Source organism: Saccostrea echinata, unplaced genomic scaffold, assembly GCF_033153115.1.
Source record: "Saccostrea echinata isolate AGI-Se365-2 ecotype Australia unplaced genomic scaffold, CSIRO_AGI_Sech_v1 ptg000052l, whole genome shotgun sequence".
In the NCBI taxonomy this organism is placed as follows: domain Eukaryota; kingdom Metazoa; phylum Mollusca; class Bivalvia; order Ostreida; family Ostreidae; genus Saccostrea; species Saccostrea echinata.
In genome coordinates this window covers 15,283,788-15,304,581 of record NW_026889801.1, presented here as the reverse complement: position 1 = coordinate 15,304,581, position 20,794 = coordinate 15,283,788, and the positions used below count along the sequence as shown (strand labels likewise).

The window sequence follows — 20,794 nt, the reverse complement described above, 5'->3', positions numbered from 1 at the left end:
TCTTCTTCTGTGCTCCTGGGTATTAAATAAACTAAGTACATAGTTATGGTGAGCATGGCTGCCTTTTCCGAAATTGTTAATTTCATGGCCCCTGGGTCAGGGGTTCTTGTGTTAAGGCTGGGCTCTGTTGATTATATAGTGAAAAAGCATTAATTCTTTGAAAATATTCTTCTCTGCTCCTGGGTATTATTTAAACAAACTAAGTGCATGGTTATGATATGCACTGATGCCTTTTCCAAAGTTGTGAATTTCACTGCCTCTATGTCAGGGGTTTTGGTGTTAAGGCGGGGCTATATTGATTATATAGTGAAAATGCATTAATTCTTTGAAAATTTTCTCTGCACCTGGGTATTATTTAAACAAACTAAGTGCATGGTTATGATGCACAAGGATGCGTTTTCCAAAATTTTGAAATTCATGGCCCCTTGGTCAGGGTTTCTGGTGTAAGGTTGGAGCTCTCTTGTTTATATAGTGAAAATGCATTAATTCTTTGAAAATCTTCTTCTCTTCTCCTGGGTATTATTTAAAAAAAAAACTAAGTGCATGCTTATGATAAGCATTGATGCCGAAATTGTGACATTCATGGCCCCAGGGTTGGGGGGGGGGGGCGGGGCTTTATTGATTATATAGTGAAAAAGCATAATTTCTTTGAAAGTACTCTTTTCTACTGCTGGTTATAAAGCAAAAAACTAAATATATGGTTATGATGAACAAGAGTGCTTCTTTCAGAATTGTGAGTTTCATGGCCCCTAAGTCAGATGCTCTGGTGTAAGGTTGGGGCTCTACTGATAATATAGTAAAAATGTCTGCTCCTTAGTGTCGAGCAGATAAACAAAGTGCATAATTATGATGAACAAATGTGTTTCTTACAAAATTTTTAAAGCTTGTGGTCCCCAGGTTTTGGTTTTTCCCGGGGCCATGGGGGGAGGGGGGCTATATTGATAATAAAGTGAAAGTGCGTTAAATCTTTGAAAATCTTCAAGTAAGTGCATAGTTTTGATGATGAGGATACATGTACCTGTACCAAATTTGAGAATTTCATCACCCTGGGACATGAGTTTTACTGTTAGGGTAGGGCTGAGTTGAATCTGTAGTAAAAATGCAGTATTTCTTTAAAAAATTTCTTTGCTCCTTGGCATACCGAAGGCAAACAGAATAAAAGTTTTAATAAGGAAGGATATTTTTACCAGATTTTTGAACATTATGGCCATTTGGTCAAGTGTTCTGGTCCTGGCCAGGGCTCTATTTATTTGTATTCAACTGAAAGAAGTTTTTCCCTTTTGCCGTTCACTTTTGATACACTGTAATTAATCACTGTATATAATGTATTTAAAAGTTAATAGAATAAGAGGATTATGCAAAATTTTTTGGTATTATACAAAAAAGTACTTTCATAGTTTAATGATCAGGTAGACTTGTAAAGATAAATAAATAAAAATGAGACAAAAATAACTTATTAAATGTTCTTCAAAGACCAAGAGAGACAATGTGAGAGGTCAAAATATGGGGTTATGAACTAATATTTTGTTAATAGTCTGCATGGTGATAATGCTAAATTGGAGATAGATTAGAATTTAATATATGAGTTGTTACTGAATACTAGACTAATTATTTTATTGATTCTGAACATCCTATTTCTCTAGCCTTAGGGCAACAAAGCATCATCTATCAGTTTATTTTGTACTCTATGGATCCTTTAAATTGTTGTATTATACTCAGGTGACCGTTAAGGCCCATAAGCCTCCTGATTTTTGTCACTGCGCATATGACATGTCCTCTTTGTGGAGGTTGATGTGGACTTAAAATGTAAAAAAAAATATCACAGTCGCATTTGAAATCAGAATGATTTTTTAAACATAATTTCTTTACAAAAATGCTAACTTCTGGATTGGAATATCAAACATTGTAAAAGAAAATACATGGGAGTACTCATCAACACGGGAGATTGTCAAGGAGACCGATTTTGGTCCCGGCGAACCCGATGCTCACACTGCACAGAACTGCGTGGCTCTCTGGAAAGATTTTCATGGCCAATGGGCGGATTATACTTCTCAGCGCCTCTTAACTTCATATATGAAGCTGACATGCAGTAAGATACATGTATGCATAAAATCATTTTTAGATTAATTTCATTTTTTAAAAAATGAAAAAAAAATATAATTAAAAATAACAACTACAAACATTTTTATACTAAGTATATGACTTTCATAAAATGTTAATAATTTTGTTTTGGTTTCTTATAATTTTCATTTGACTGAAGATCTGAGCTAGGGATAAAGACTACCTTGTGATCATCGTAATCAAAATACAAGGGGGAAATGGAATGGATTTCTTCTTGGATTTTTATTACATTAAATCAACATAAATGGATTTAAAAAAAAGAATATTGTGCTTTTATCATTTATTGAATTTCTTATAGTAATCACTCAAAAGTTTTATCAGTATTTCACTTTATCGAATTCTTGTGATGTTGTTTTTGATTTCCTTAGGATTTTTCCGTATCTGAATTTGGCTCTTTTGAAAGGAGTCAGACACACGAGAGCAGTTGATTTCGGAAATAACATTTAATTATTAAAAAATTAAAAATTCACTGTACTAGTTCTTTAATTTAGATCATCCATTCACATGTAGATAGTTATCTTTTACTTGTTAATTTCCTTTATGAAACAAATAGCCCCCACCTCAATGAATGTCCGAACGAGTCATTAACTTTAAGTTCATGCAGTTATCTTATTAGCATTGCAATCCCAGGTAACACACACACACACAATATTAATGACAAATTTTGTCCTGGAATGTTCTTACTGTTGGCTTGGTGGCATTCAGGACATGTATTACATCGGGAAAACAAGCAACCCGCTTCGCGCCCGTGTGCGTGTCCAAAGACAACATATTAATTCACCGGAATATCGGCAAATCCCTCTAAGTGAGCATTTGGATCGCTGTGGAAATAAACAGTTTACTATATTTCCTTTTAACAAACTTTCAAATGAAAGCGACATCGAGAGACGCGAAAAAGAAAAACATTTTATACATATTTTCAAACCTAAACCTAACAATTTATCGTAATCGTTATCACAATTATACATATTGTTCTCATTCTACAAATTTCCCACATTGTTTAACCATGACGTCACTATAGACGAATTTGTGTTCCGCTTATTATGACGTTATGTTGTTATGTTGTTATAATGAAAGCGCTAAAGCTTTACTAAATGTTTTTGTGTTTCTTTTTTTAAAATTGTACCTATAATTTACCGAGCACTGTGGATTTATATATATTTCAATATATAACATTTTTGAATACGTTTTCCTATTATATCACAAATGTAATAAGTTTCACTATAAACCCTGAAGAACCCTGAATCACACCGGAAACAGTTATGTCACACACTGGAAACAGTTATATCACCCGGCGGAAACAGTTATAACACCCTCCCGATCACTTTCACGTGTCTTTATGTTACGCATTTGTAGCTCGGGTTCGACATTTCATGACGTTGGTTGCTAAGCAAACGTAAACAACGAAGCGCAATTCTTAACGTCATGAAAGCATTTTTTGGATTATTTGCCTAAACTTAAATAATTCTAGACTATTTTTTTAATTTAAAAATGTTATATAACATATACCACATGACTTCTCGGGTGACAATACCAGAATGTCTGCCCCTCGGTGACATGAAAGTCCTGGAGTGTTATGTCACCCTCTGCCTTCGGCATCGGGTGACATAACACTCCTGGACTTTCCTGTCACCTTGGGGCAAACATTCTGGTATGTCACCCTCGAAGCCATGTGATATATGTATAATATATATATAGAGAGAGAGAGAGAGAAAGAGAGAGAGGATATTCATTGTTTTGTAGGTGAATATGGAATTTATTTCACGAGTGGGACAGGATTTTTGATATTTTCACGAGTGCGAAGCACGAGTGAAAATATCAAAAAATCCTGTCTCACGAGTGAAAAAAATTCCATATTCATCTATAACACATTGAATTTTCTGTTTATTACATTTTCTTTGATTTTCCCTTTGCCTTTGTCTTTTCTTAACACAGTGTCATAGGCTTGACGTCATAGTTGAACGGTTGAGACGTCATTGATATAGCTTAGAAGTTGTGTGTCAGATTGATAACTTTACATAGCATGGATTTTAGCAACATATTTAGGAAGAAATTTGCAGTTTTAGCTCTAGCAAGATGCTTAGTTACTATCTCTATCTTATGTCAGGCCAGAAATTATTTTTTACTTACTTTGATATCCTCTCACACTGTGAGAGAATATCATTTTTGGTATCCTTTCACACTGTAAGAGAGTATCACTTTTATTCAATAAATAAATCACAGTATTTCACTGTTTAAAATGTTATATATATATATATATATATATATATATATATATATATATATATATATATATATATATATATATATATATATATATATATATATATATATATATATATATATATATTTATATATATATCTCGAATCAACGTAGTAATGAAAATGAATATTATCAATTGATAAAGCGTCGTCGATATATCTAAATGTTGAATTGAAGACCACAGCAAGAGACTTATTTTTTTCATGTAGAAGTTTTTAAGATAAATTCTGCTTCCTATGAATACAAAAATAGGTCATGTTATAAAGAGTTTTAAGTCCATTAATTTTATCTATTGAAGAAAGGCATCATTTTATTAGGAAAAAAAGACCAACATAAAATCGCCTAAATTTACCTCACATTTTAGGCAACGGACTTTCTGTTATTTATTCCTTTAGAATCTTTTTAACCAAAAAGAAAAAAAAAATCATTTTTCAAGGGGTAATTATTTATTGGGGGTAATTTTTTTCACTTAAGGTATGCATATTTTAAGGGTGATGCCATTTTTTCAACAGGCAGACAGTCATTTTTCACGTGGAATAATGACCGGGTTTTTTGTTTTACGCCAAATAATGACCAAAATAATGACCCAACGTTATTTTCGACGTCGAAAAATGCCCCCCCCCCGGTTATACATGTACCCCCGATTATTCGTCTTTCCACCGAATCATTAACTCAGTGGAAGTACCATTCATTCATTCTCATAAATTCCTTTTTCCATTAGTTTTTATTATCATTTAGCTGTAATATATTCCTGACAAAGAGGCCGAAGGTTAAAAATTATCTTTTTATCTGAATGATAAAGTTATTGCTTGGTAAAATGAGTGTCAGGTGTTATTTAAAGAGACAATGGCAAACGTGTCTTTGAAGTCTTTAATTATAGTGTGTTCACTGCCTTTCATCAGTGGTAAGATAATTTTTTTTTTTGGCATCTATATTATTAAAATATTCTTTATATGATAATCAAGTCATGTATCTGAACCTGTATCAGCTAACAAGAAAACTAGTAAAATGGATTACTGTTTTCAAACGGTTTAATACTGAATGTTCCTAATTGTGGATCTTGAATAGACTTCGTCAATATTGTCAAAAATATTTCATTCATAAACAATAATATATCAGTACCATAAATAGGTGGTTTAACTTTTTAAGGTTCATTAACCCTCTGCTGATATAACTCTCACTGGGATAAATGATTTTTATTGTCAGGTTAAAAAGCCACTTCATTCAAATTTTGCCTCGGAAAGGCAAACTATGCTGATTTTATTTTAAAATCATAATTAAAATTTCTTCTGAAAAATCATATTAGTGTTCAAGCAAAATTTATATGAGTGAACAGAGGGAAGATGACCCTTAAAGAACCTTTCAATAATATATAGGATGCATTATTTCTCTAAAGCTCGTGGACAACAAAGTTTATAGTGTATGCATCCTCACAAGGTCAAGGTTTTGTGATTTCGGAACTCCACACAAACCTTTGACATAAGTCCTTATTTAAAAGTTGGGCTTTATAAACTAACCAATGAGAATATATTTCTCAAATCCGTCGTTTTCAAATGGCCCAACTCCAGAGCATATCTTTTGTGATTGTTAGGAGGACGATCTTCCAAAAATCAATCCCCGATTTTCATTTAATATAACTAGTCACAAATCCTACAATATCGACACTTTCCATTTGAAAGACAAGTCGTATTTGTTTACAAAACTTAACTACAATAAAAGCTGTTTTCTGATTGGTTCCAGTCCTAGACCAGGAACAAATGAAATACATGTAGTAGCTTTCCAGCCCAACATTTAAATAGCGACTTATGTCAAGGGTTTGTGTGGAGTTCCGAAATCACAAAACCTTGACATTGTGAGGATGAAGTGTATGCTTCTTTATTCTTCTCTACATCCAATTTATCGAATATTATTAATGAAAATCTGAAATAAGAGAAGGGTAATACAATAATCAAACAAAATATACCTGTATTGGAATAAAATTGTGATCAGACATTGAGGTTCATAAATATGACTTGAACAAAATTCTGAAAATAACAGTGAATCAATAGATCATTCAGATCCATTGGAACATACATGTATAAATACTAATGCCTTTATGGTTAATCACTTTTCATATTGCAGGTTGTTTTGTGGGATGGTTGGGGTTCCAGGACAAGTGTTACTTCTTTAGCCATACTACGGCCTCTTGGCCAGATGCGGGAGTAAGACGCTGCTTTCATAGCATGGATTCAAATTAAAACTAATTATGTATAATAATTTTATAATCATAGCGACCATAGCTTTTTTCGGAATAATGTATACGCATACAACTTTCAAAATAAAATTAAATTCCAACATATTATGATTTCTAAATTAGGCAATTCCTGATAAATGGTCAATTTATGCAATTTTATGGGTAAACCTATTAACAGAAAAATCGTTATATTAGCTAAATCTTTCATAATTGGACCTTTATCACTGTTTATCCGCAAATTATCGTTCTCAAAATTAATTTTTTTTATTTAATCATCCTATGCATATCAATTCCCACAAATTTAAACAATTCCAAGATGTAAACTTTGTTCGAAACAGAGCACTTGTGCACAGCTTGGTTCTAAACTAGTTGAGCCAAGAACAATGGAGGAGGCCAGGTTTCTTATCAGCCACAGTCAGAGTTTAGGTAAAGTAAGCTATTAGTACTTTACTTTCTCTTTTTATTCGCTAAGCATTTATCTAAGTGTTATGACGCAAATGTCTGCTCGCGAAAATTTCAATTCCACATACACAACTCCTAAAATTCTGAAAATGTGGTCTCACTTATAAATACAAAATAACTATATCGCAAAAATAAAGCTTTTTTTCTACATTATACATGTTCATAACTTCATATTGATTAAAAGTTAAATTGGCTAAATTATAAATCATGCATGCAAATTCAGATCAAAATATGAAACACCAATGCCCCCGTATGTCAGCTTATGGCGAAGATTAAAGTTTCTTAAATGCAATTCAAACTCCAGATCAATAAAAATCTTGTTACCCAATGGAAGGTCTTTGTTCAGGAAATATAAATTAAAATATGACAGCCCACACACCAATCCTTAAAAAGTTATGGCCAAGGTTAAATTTTTTTGGAAAAGTAAGTCAAACGTCAAGGTCAATGTCAAATGGTCAAAATTAATGGAACCAAAAAGAAGATCTTGCCACTAGAAATACACATGTGAAATATTAAAGCCCTAGCACAAAACATTCAAAACTTATAGACAAGGTAAGAATTTTTTTAAAAGACGGCAAAACACAAAATTCAAGGAAAAAAGGTTAAAACTGTACTCAAGGGAAATTCTTATCACAAGAAATTTGCAAGTGGTATACGAAAGCCCTAGCACCAACCCTGCAAAAGCTATGGCCAAGGTTAAAATTTTAAAAAGTGCATCAAACTCCAAGGTCGAAGTCAAAGGGCAATAATTTTAGGTACCCAAGGGAAGGTTCTGTTACATGGAATACACATGTGATATAGGAAACAGTTTGTCATAAAACAGGAATACAGATGTGAAGTATGAAGGCCCTAGCACCAAATCTTCAAAAGTAATGACCAAGATTAAGTTTTTAAAAAGTGGGTCAAATTTTAAAGTCAATGTCAAAGGTTTGAAATTGTTGGTATCCAAAGAAAGACGTTGTCACAAGGAATTCACCTCTGAAATATGAAATTCCTAGTAATAACCGTTGAAAAGTTATTGCCAAGATTATTGTTTAAACACTTTGGTCAAGGTCAAAAATATTTATACAGGAGAAAAGGTCTTATCACAAGAAATGCTGATGTGAAGTATGAAAGCTCTAGCACCAATTGTTCATGGCGCAGGGTAAAGTTTGGTAAAATTTTGAGGAAAATGGTCAAAATCAAAGGTCAAGGTCAAGAGGTAAGAAAGGTCTTGTCACAAGGAATGCAGTTGTGAAATATGAAAGCCATAGTTCTAGCCAATCAAAAGTTATGGGAAAGGATTTTTTTTGTGGACTAATAGACAGTTAGACAGACGGATGGACCGAGCAAAAACTATATGACCCCGAATCTTCGATTCCATGGGCATTAAAACTGTGTCTATATATATATATATATATATATATATATATATATATATATATATTGGTGGGTGGGTGGGTGAGAGAGAGAGAGAGAGAGAGAGAGAATTTTTAGTATCTATGAATGTGGCCGTGTTGGACAAAGGAATGGATTCAGTACGTTGATCTTAATAGTCTTTAAATATATAGAAGAAAGATACTTTTAATATACATAATATTTCATAGTACCGATAAACAGCATACTTTTCACAATAAAGAGGTTAGTCTATGCTTTTAAGCATGTGCACTGTATGTCATAAAACATTCTGAAAAATACCACCCTTACAATCCACTTGACCTTTGACCTACTTTGCAAAAAATAACATAGACAGTTTAAATTTACTTACGTATTTTGAATTTTTGAGAGGCCGGGTATTGAAAATTAGTATTTATACATTTTATGAGCTCATGATACTGCACTTTGAAACTGTGTAAAATTCAGTTATCACACAAATTTATATTCAAATACTATCGAAGTACACCGGGATCAGTATTCATCAATGGATCGTGTGAGTGACAATTGCAGGAAAGACAGACTGAAGCCTCTTTTGTTGTTGTTGTTGTTTTTTTGTTTGTTTTTTTTTTTTTTTTTTTTTTTTTTTTATATTTTTGTATTTTTTGTTTTTTGTTTTTTTTTTTTTTTTTGAAACACATATTAATAAAATGAAAAATAACTATTTATAATAATTTCAGGTTAATTATTCAGTTGGGGGTTGGGGTACCGTATTTTATTTGATTGTCAGATTCTATTGTAGTCACACTATCCGTGGATTTTTTCCAGGCAAATGCATGAACTATAATGCTAGTAGAAAATAAATAGTTGACCCCTCTTAGATTTATTCACATCTTCAATGAAGCTACAAAGCAGGCAACACATGCGTTCCTTGGAACACTCTAGTTTTAATATCAGTACTGATATAAACTAAGATTAATTGAAAGTATTCTTTGAAATTCCAATTTTGATTGGACATATTTTACTTCAGAACTTTCTTCAATGCACTTAATGACCAACTTTTCTTACAGATAAAAGTTTTTGGATGGGGATGTCTGATTTAGTGGAGGAGGGTAGATGGGAATACTCCTCTACGCATGATCGTGTAACACTTGACTTGTGGCAGCCCGGAGAACCAAATGCCCATACGGAGGAAAACTGCATGGTCATGTGGCAGGCTTTTTATGGCAAATGGGGAGATTATTACTGCTCTAATAAGCTTTACTTTGTTTGTGAAGTCGATACTGGGTCAGTAGACGAGAATACGACATCATTTATTATAATTTGATATTATCAATACTTAATTTAGTAGATATTATTTCCCCAGTTTTCATGATAATATAAAGTTCTTCGATCGTAGTTTTATATGCCTTGGAATAAAAAAATTACTTTAACAAAGAAAAAAGTCAACATATTGCTGAAGTACATTTTGCTAAATTCTCGTAAAGGCAATTGCTGGTAAGCATTCAATAAAAATATAAATAATCACTTTACTTAGATAAAAGGGCATTGAAAAAACTAACGTTGTAATTGAAAATAAGTACAAATATAAAGTTTCTCTTTTTTCATGGCAAAGACTGGTCAATCGACTGACAAAATCGCATGCTCCTGTAAATCCAAAAGAATATTCTGCGCCCCAGACACATTTCCTCCCCAAATTCTAAAAGGAATTTCATATTACTTTTTTGATTTTTCGCAATTACTAATGAAGTTTCTTATCTTTTCTCGTATCAGTCTCAAAAACAAATTGTTTCCTCCTCATACTAAATTACTTATTTTATATATATATATATAATCAAGATTAAATCCATATCTACGGAAGCGTATTAGTGCAACGTAATTGCAACTTTAATCTTGGCTACTTCTACTCTTACCGGAGTAAAATGTTGACTATTATGGCACTGTTGGGGTGTGCGTGTTAAAAGTAAAATTGTAAGAGTCTAATTACAGTTGAGTTTAAAAAAAACAGTTAAGCTGGAGAGTTATTGACGGAGATGAGCCATGAAGCAGTCAAGGCTCGGATCCATCACGGAAGAAATGGGTAGCATATTCCATTCCACTCCTTGATGGCACGTGGATAGAATGATTCCTTCCTCGCTGAAGTTCGGCATGAAGGTATTTGAAATATCAGCATGTTGTTGTTCCTTGACGTTCTTTCTTGGATATTAAGTTTCTGGCTAGTGCCACTCCGTACTTTGCTGTTAAACAGCTTGTACATAACACTGAAGCTGGGTGTTCTTCACCGCTCTTCTAATGATGGCCATTCAAGCAGCTGGTGAAGCAACTCGATGAGGATGAGGTGTTGTGATATCTATTGTGGACATACCGGACTGCTCTGGACTAAATCATTTCAATTTAATGAATATCTTTCTTTTCGTGAGGATTCCATACAGCACTGGCATACTCTATTTTGGTCGTACCGATGAATTACGATGGCGAACAAATTGAATAATTTCCATGAAAGAAATCAAATTGGGTTTCCATATATTTTCTTTTTGTAGTAGGTTACTCTGGTTTTAAAACACATATTACACCGTTCTGTCCAAGCACGAAACGCGTGGTGAACTTGAAGGCTGTCTCAACAGCCCAAAGATGTTCTCGGGTCTCATTTTTCTTACAAAGCAGGATAGTTTTTGGAACAAGAATAGCTCATTTGTCACAAATTGCCAAATCTAGGCAATAGGATTGGTGGATTAAAATTTCATTTCCCAGTATCAGCATGATTTCCATCACTAATTTGTTTCTCCGTCTTGGGTGCCTCGTGTATCCAATGCGGATTACATATGAACGCGTTTTCCTTAGTGATTGAAATTTTAAGGAATCAAGAATGATTTTGTTGTTAAGATATTTACATATTTCTATAACTACATGTATGACTAGACGATCTTTCTTAACAAACTGCTCAACTATGGACTCATCTCTTGTCAAACCCATCCTTTCACTGGACACCCAGAACGAACAACATTTTAAACCATATCCCTTCCTCCATAAAAACAATAATTCTAATTACTAATTAAACTTTCTGAAAGTTCTTTGTCACCGTAAACCATGTACAAATCATAATTATATATTATGACAAAGGATTTTCTAAGATTTACGTAAAACTTTACAGGCATTCTTTGATCGAGTACGACTGAGTCAACCATTTTCTGCTACAAGTCATCTACATATTGACGTCATTTTCATATTGTGATGTCATTCCGTAACAAATTCTTTTCATAGAACACGTTTATATGTACATGTATGCCAAATTTCATTATTACCTGAATTGTGATTATGTATAGATACAGAGACAGTTTGCGAACTTTTTGATCACCCCATGTATATGCTTTCTCTTTGATGTTGTTGTTGCTAATGTTGATGTTCTTTTGAGAAAACGGCTGGTGCTGTTTGCTTTAGCACAGATGTTATTCATGTGCTGGGTCCACTTCAAGTCTGACGATATGGTAGTACCAAGATATTTTGCTGAAGGAATATGCTCTAATTGGTGGCAGTGTAGAATTTAGTTCTTCTTTATGACTCTACGATTCTTGGTGAAAATAAGCAAATTACTTTTTTCAATAAACTCAATAATTTGGGTTTCACTTGAAAGACCACGACGGAACCCATGCTGGAATGGGTATATGGTGTTGTTGGAATCGGTATGGTTCATGATGTGGCTAGTTACGATGTGCTCCATAACCTTGCTGGAGATGCATGTTAATGACACTGGCCTTAAATTCACTGCCTTGCGTTTCTTTCCTTTTCGTGTATGGGGAATATGTTGGCTGATTTCCATACTGCTGGTATCTCTCCAGTTTCATAAAAATGATAAAAAAAATCATTGGGACCACATCATCTGCTAATAGCTAATTCTTAAAGAATCCTTGGTGTTACATTATCTGGTCCTGGAGCTTTGGTTACATTCTGCGCCCTTAGCTACTCATGAACTGTTCAAATTCAAGATATCCACCCTTCATGCTGCATCACTTAGAAAGCTCATCAGCTGTGATGTCCACTTTTTCCAAGAAGGCAACTATTTAAATTGCTCATTTTGCCTTGTCTACTGATTCCTGGGAGGAATGCCGCCCTTTTTTAGGGAGTTATAATACAACGAATTTTGGGATTGATGAGGTGAGATGACTGCGATAATTACGCCTCCTCCGCCAACATTTTCTGACCTTGCGATAGGTAGTAAAGCCCATCGGGAGAAATTGTGAATCTTATCAATCCATGTTTTAGTTCCAAAGATTAAATACGGATTTGTGCTCTTCATAAGGTTGAGTAATTCACCCTGTTTTGTTTTAACAAACTGAACGTTAGCATTCAAGAATCTTAGATTTCTCCTATACTTCCCTTTACTATGGCTATTATTGTTTCTTTCTGGGATGGAAGTACATGTACGTAGCAGGTACATAGGTGGATCACTGCCCGGGCTTTCTGGTACATGTAGATCACCAAGAACGCAAGGCACTGAAAACCACAGAAAAAAAGATGAGAAGCCGCGAGTTCAGACAACCACACATGGTGCAGTTCTAGCTATAGGCAAGGACCGAGTCATTTACGTGACACTGGTAAAACCTCGATGTCATTGACTGGCAAGCACTGTGGTACCACTGGATACAAGTATCGCAAGCTTTACCTTGTTGGTTCAGGTCTACCGGTTGATCTCAGGTACCACAAGATGGACCAAGAGAAATAAAAATTAAGGCTTTTAAAAGTTGAAGGATAATGTAAGGTCATAGGGAAGGTCAAGGTAGAAAATGATTGATACATTTTAATTGATCACCAATTGTTTCAGTGTATTAAGTTTGCATTAATAAAGTTCATAATGTTAAATAAACGGGAAAAAAACTAAAAAAAAAAAAAAATGGAAAAGCTCAAATTAAAGTTGGAATTTCCAACTTTAAAGTTGGGATTACCAACTTTAAAGTTTTGAAAAGCCGAAAATAAAAGTTTGAAATACCAAATTCAATGTTGAAAAAGATTTAATGCTGGAATTACTAACTTAAAAGTTGGAATTACCACTTTTAAAGTTGATTAAGCCAACAATAAAATTGGAATTAGGGTGAGTTAACCATGCATCGGACACATACCTTGCTTCGGACAACTTCAAGCAATAAACTTTCTTTAAATCTGAGTGTTCCCGTGTTTTTACTTGTTTCTGTCTTGAAGCTGAAGGTTTAAACGTTTTATTGATGCCGATTTTTATTATCATGTTGCGATAAAATTATCCCGAGAATGGCCTTGAAGTTACGTCATAATTTACATCATCAAAGGGGAGTAACCAGAATTTTATGATTTTGCAAATTTTTAAAGTTGTTGTTCTTTAATAAGACTTCAATGCAGCGAGTCGGACTCAGATGAAATTTGTCAATGATTGGTAATTTTACAGAACTTTTAAAGAAATTTCACTTCTATGTTTGTATAATTTTTTTTAGAGTTGTTTTTTACTAGTATGTTCATTTCACCATACATCGGACAGAAATTAACCATGCATCGGACACTTTCCGATGCATGGGTAATCACTTCCATTTTCATTCAAAACCTAACTGACATCTTTTTTTTGCGGAAATAGAAATTAAAAACTCTAAATTTTTAGTAAATATACAAGTTATGGATATATGACGTCTAGAAGTGGACTCAGTTTATTTTTGCAAACCAGAGTATGATTACCCACAAGACAAAGGCGCGAGTTGACATATAAATAGCATTATAAAGCCTTTCTAATGCGATGTGATGCAACTAAAATCTCTCCTCATTTGTGGATCGATGTAGTCAATCAAATTTAACTAGAAGGTTAATTTTTAAATAAAAGATAAAAATATTTCAAGATCACTAATTTTAAAGCACCGAGATAAAGCTATGACATTTTTCCGGTTCAAATACCGTTTGTCCGATGCATGGTGAATACTGTCCGATCCATGGTGAAATCTGGCTCATTTAAAAAAACCGGTTTTTAATGATATTTTCTCAATAAATAACATATATTTGTGTCAAAAAAATTATATTTTAATCCCAAAATACATGTTAAGCTCTGTTTTGATAATATTCGCTCGGTAGTCATATCGCTATAACTTGTTGAAGTACGAGGGTGTCCGATGCATGGTGAATTCACCCTACCATTTTTAAAATCGCTCTTATAAATATGAAACAATAAATACTTTCCCTTGGATTATAATTCAGAGTCTTCATATTTTACAGACGTCCTACGAGATAAAACTTGGGTTTTACTTAAACGATCAGTAGTAGTCAAAACTTGTTGATTATCTATAGATCCTAAGATAGCCATACATGTACATACCGACGTAGTGCCCCCTACTCTTTTCCTACCCCCCCCCCCCCGAAAAAAAAAACACACACACAAACAACAACGACAACCTAAAGAAAAAGAAAATAAAAATGTCCTACTTATTAAGATAGAACCGCGGATTTCATTGATTTGATTTTTAATGTAAAAATATTTTTAAAATGCATAAAGGATTTGAAGATATGTCCAATTATAACAAACGTTTTAATAAACTTTTTAATTATTTATTTCAGAGATCCTCTCCAGGTAGTGGGATAAGATGTATGATGAAATTTGTGTTATTCAAATATAATAAAAACCTTTTCAAATACATTTAACAATACATGTAGCACATATGAAGTTGAATTTTTCCACTGAGATTCATGTCTGACATTCGGTGTTCAGTATTTTATGTTATATACATGTATGAAGGCATAAATAGAAAATTGAAAACATTTCACAACTTGACTTTTTCCATGCCATATCAACCTGATATCTCATGGCAAGAATCAGCTAGAGAGGGAAAAGCAAAGGGTAAGCTGACACTGACCGAAAATTGACATCAGGTTTGCTGGAAAAGGGGGTGTCGTGTCTAGCATATATACAAAGCAATGATTGAAAACAGAAATTTTTAAATCTTAAGAATGACGTTTAATCAGTATTTTATTTGAAAGAAATGGAATGCTATAAAATACAATATTATATAAGAAGATTATTTTCGCAATTTTCAATGGCTGAAAAAAAAAAAAACAAACAAAAAAACAAAAAAAAAAAAAAAAAAAAAACGTCACGGGACATTCGTCCTTATGTGATACTGACGCAAAAGCGTCTGCGGAATATCACACAACTAAAACCTAATTCGGACAAGAGCAAAATTCCGGACTTATAATGTTTAATCCTCATAAAAGACAGTTCCGGCGTTCCATAATATATTATCATGACCGGGAAATAAGATATTAAAGCCTGCATCAGCCTGTATGTAGGTATCAGCATCATCTTACAGCATTGCAGTGGAAGGTCATCAATTCCTTTATGTGAAGATGACAAAAAATATTCAGGTGATTTTCTCTTCTTGAATTCTCGCTCGTTTTTAATGATATTTTCTCATTTATACCATAAAATTGTGTAACAAATTCATACTTTAATCACATAATATATGTTAAGCTCCATTTTGATAATATATACCGCTAGAATTTGTTCAAGTACGAGGGTGTCTGATGCATGGTGAACTCACCCTTTAGTAAATCCGGCATTTTTTTTCTGCGTGATAAAGTTTATTGTTGTTGTTCTGTAGCATGTTATTACAGCGTTTATAGAGCTACTATATATTTATTTATATTTTATATATAGCATTATATAAGTACTAAAAGACTGTTAAAGGCTTTTTAAAAAAGTGCAATGTACCCCTACTATGTTGAGAAGTAAATAAAATAACCTCCTCTTGACCTGCTATGTACCCTTGAATATATTAATCTTTATTAAACTGCGTATTCTTACTATGATATTATAAAATGTATTTTTTAACATTATACAAAAAGTCGAAGCAGAGAGGTATATACGCCTCTGGTCGAAGCCAAGCATATCATTTTCATGACGTCATTTGTCCTTGCAATGACGTCAAGATCCTCTTTTGCTGCAAAATAATGAGGTAAGATGTTATCTAGAGATAAGTATAATACAAATTACATTGAGTGATTTTTATGTATTACAGTCCTCAATCATCATTATAAGATTATAATCGTTGACATGAAAACATGTTACATTCATACATGAACGACTGTGCTAGGTTCCACAGTCCATGCATACGTACTTGACGCCATACTTCTTTTTTTTTTATCAAACAAATAGCCACCTCTAATGAATCAAGTAGGGTGTTTGTTGGGGGGGGGGGGGGGGATATTGCTCTTACAAACAGAAAGTATATCTTAGGAATTACACGAATTGTATCTGACGCAGTGGAGAACTCATAAATTGGGAGACTGCTGGGGGATGGATAGGAGGGGGTATTAGGAGGGATACTGCTCTCTGAACTCTCCTCCTTTATATATATAATATTTATAACTGCTTGTTTTCCCAAGAAACAGAGTCAAACCTCTCCTTTTTATAAAATGACAGGATGGTTCAGGCGCGGATTCTGGATGTTTTTCCAGGGCTGGGGGTTGGACCCACATCAACTGTAAAATATGTCAGACTCTGATTTTTTTGCAAAGAAACAAATTATACAAACAAACCAAAAAAAAAACTATTAAAACCTGAAACGTATTTTGTGGGGGTAGGGCCTGGGGTATGAAGGCACCTTCCTTAGTCAATTTTCTTCAGATACACAGTTCTATCCTTTAAAACGGGTCCAAGTGTCCTACACAGGGTTAAGATTTTTTTTCTGTTATTGTTTAAAGTTTTATATACATAGAATTTTAATAACTCATAAATTCCAGGGCCTGAAGGGGAGGCTGATACAACCGCCCCCTTCTAGATCCGCGCATGAAATTGGAGGTTTTAGCTGGGACAGCGCTTTAAAGTATTGAATTACGCTCTTTTTAAACACGGAAAGTTAAGCAATTTAATTTGAAAGCAAGTGAAGTTTCACTTTTGAAAATGATCGGGGTAATCGCAATGTGCGCATTATGTTATTTAATTATATTACATATTTAGACCAAGAAATGATAGTCTTGTTTCCTGCTACCAGCCTGAAAAAATAGGGTAGGTAGGTAGGAAAATTATTTTATTTTTTTTTTTAATTTTAATTCTTTTTCCAACGGTATTTTTTGGATATAAACTAATACAAAACCAAATTAAACATTTCATAGGTCAATATTATCTTTTAAATTTAAATTTCATGTCTTTTGATGCACAACTCAAGTGGTATTTTATGAAAGTCCGTATTTAAAACATACAATTTCATGAAATACCACTTAAATATATTTTTTTTCCAGTTTGGAACATGAAATTCCTCGAATTCCAAGTTTTTTTTGTTTCCAAAACTAAAAAAAAAAAAAAAAAAAAAAAAAAAAAAAAACTTTAGGGTCGGGTGCTAAAAAAATAGGGTCGGTCGGGTAGCAGGTAACCAGACTATTATTATTATTATTAATTTTTTGGGGGGCCTTATATATTTTATCATCCCATGGAAATTTTCATATTTTATATAGCTGAAAAAAATTCAATTGTTCCAACAAATATCATAGCTTTTAATAAGGAGGACACAAAAATCTTATATTTCTTTAACATAGGAACACATTGCGAATAATCTTACAGAAAAAAAAAATCTTCATCTCAAATAAAATATTACAGCATTGTCTAATTTTCATGTTAGTTGCAAGACTTTTGTAGAAAGGTCTACAGTTTTATGTGACTGATAATTAACAGTTTTCTTTTAGGAAATATTTGGAAACGACGTTGTTACACATCTTCATTGTAATATTTTGTGGATTCCTAAGGTAGGCTGTACGTCTTTAAACATGTAAGTGTAACCTGGGAATAATGTTGACTTACAGTATGTTTAACTGTTGATTTAAGAGTTAGGCTATAAACTGATTCTATGAAAGCAGAAACATTATAATTTCAAGGTTCAACGAATTTATTTATAAAAAAAAGCACTAAAAAATTCAATTTGCTTGTCGTTTGGGAATTTAATTTAAGGCGGAAAAGTCAATTTTCAACTCGGACAGGGTCCTTTTACCGGACCTGGATGCAATGGATATTATTAAAGCTTTAATATATCTGTACCATTTTTTCATCTAGTGCACTCTAAAACTATAGTTCATTTATGTCTAATCCATGTTTAGAATACATGTATTTGCGGTATTGACATTTAAATGATGCAACACAATTTCAGCATGTTTTGCGTAGATAATCTTTTTTACAAAAGAGTAATTTATCTCAGTAAGATTTACCTCTCTTATCAGAGAGTCGATGAACTTTAAGATATGGGGAACTGTATCGGAAGTGAATCTAAGACAAGCAATATTTAATTTTTGGTCCATCTTCTTTCAGAGAAACGGAAGCTAAATGCACCAGACAATCAGAGTGCACATTCGAGTAAGTATATTAACATTAATATTTATAGGAATTATTCATTTTTTTTTCTTCAATTTTAATTTTTCTGACCAAAAAGCTCCGGACAATCATTACTTTGTGAGTTACATGAACTGTGACGGTCAGATAGGTTAGTTCTCTGTTTGTCAGATAATTAAATTAGTGTGATTAGTAATTAGCTGATAATTAGAGCTCCTACCTCGAGATCGAAAGGTTCGAATCGATATCTGTCGCATTTTCCAATCGTATTACTTTTGTGTTGTGCTCATGATGTGGAAGTGACCGATGATTATATCCACCACAGATAAGCCTAAATTGTTGCTTATATGCTGGTAAGCCCGATCACTCGCTGCTGGCTGCAGTGGCAAGATAGCTCTTAGCTCAGTTGGAAGAGCACATCCTGTGTAATGTTTCAGGTTCAAATCCCTGTAGCTTATCTCTCGCATTTTTATCTTTCATGTTAATCTTTGTCACTTTGCTTGGACTAAGTCAACACTCTGCAACATACTTTAGGTACATGAATTTCTAAATTTTAATTCTAGAATTTAGATGCATATTTTTTTTGTTTTCTAGTCCCAAGCACATTTGCTTCTCATATACGCGAACCAGATGAATTTGAAATGGAGGTCCATGTTTAACTATTATTGTTTTAATTAATTAACTTTTTTCCTAAGAGTATATGCGCTCTCGTTGTCTTCCGATTTTTGTTATGTCCTTCAAATAATATGTTAAAATTCTTATTAAAGGGTACTGTCATTAATTTCAGTAAAATGGTAAGAAACATACTAATCGCTGGCGGTGCAGCACTAGGAATCGCATTAGTAGCTGGTATCTGTACCTATATTGTATACAGACTGCGGAAAACTACACCGGTGTCCATTGCAGGTATCATGTTTTAACTCATTAATGTACATGCATATTGCATAATTGATATTTTAATCAATTAATGAAGTTATTGATACGCAATTAACCACATATTCTTATGGCAAAAATAAATTCGAGAGGTTATTATCCTGTGAGAAAAAAATGATTTCTCAAAATCCGGTGGCTGTAATTATCAATTTTAATGTGTTTCCTCCAAACATCGAAGTAATGTTTTATTTTCAGAGGAGGGAACTCGAGTCTGAAGTCTCCATTTAATGCAACCAGAAGGGGGAAATATACTCCGCAATGATGTCAATAACACAAATAAACTAGAGTATACACAAATCTCTCCAAGACTATTAATTTATATATCATTAATTTTTTTAGTGTAGTCTTCCTTTTATCCTTAAATTCGACATTTTCATATATATATATAATATACTAGTATCAATGAATCATAAGGTATATCGAAAAGTAACAATTCAAATAAGAAATATCGGTCACATATATACAAAGATAAAGTTATACTGGTGGACCGGATACCTCTCCCCCTCCATCCCCACCTTCCTCCATTCCGATACAGATATCCCAAGATTTTTTTGTAAGACATATTTACAATACCTTTCATTTGAAAAGTTTTAAAAATAATTCTATAAAAAATATATATCAACTGATAACTGCTCATGAATATTAAATCGATTTTCATTTATAAGGATATCTTTCAGACTTTTCACATAGATAAACTTAATTTAAAATATGTCTGAAAAAAGATTAAAGATAAAGATGTTTAACAGACCTTAAAAAGAGGGGATATTCTTCACAAGCACCCACGGCATTGAAAGAATAATTTGACCACGTTTTAAATTGTAATAGTATGTAATTAAAAAAAATACTACAATGTGGTTGAACAGCATGCTTCGCTCCTACTTTATAGTCCTCCTAAATTCTGTAATCACTCAAAACCAGATCACTGGTACAAGAGACAAGTGTAAAAAAAAAAAAAATCCCAAACGGTCGTGTTAATTTAAAATGTATGCTTGATGTGAAAACCACGTCTTGGTAGGTTTCATCAAAAGTGAAAACTTAACAGTCAAGATAAATATATATGCAATTCATGTAGTTCGCTTTGAGGTTCATGTATACATGCAGTCACGGAACT

General features: G+C 33.1%; 1 protein-coding gene across 1 annotated transcript; it reads left to right on the top strand.

The window, feature by feature from the left end:
- Positions 1-5,219: 5,219 nt before the first annotated feature.
- Positions 5,220-15,029, top strand: LOC133204144 (perlucin-like protein). The gene is made up of 5 exons (XM_061339908.1): positions 5,220-5,288; positions 6,506-6,585; positions 6,956-7,043; positions 9,503-9,719; positions 14,994-15,029. The coding sequence occupies exons 1-5, from the start codon at positions 5,231-5,233 to the stop codon at positions 15,016-15,018; spliced, it is 468 nt and encodes a 155-aa protein (XP_061195892.1). The 5' UTR covers positions 5,220-5,230; the 3' UTR covers positions 15,019-15,029.
- Positions 15,030-20,794: the final 5,765 nt, after the last annotated feature.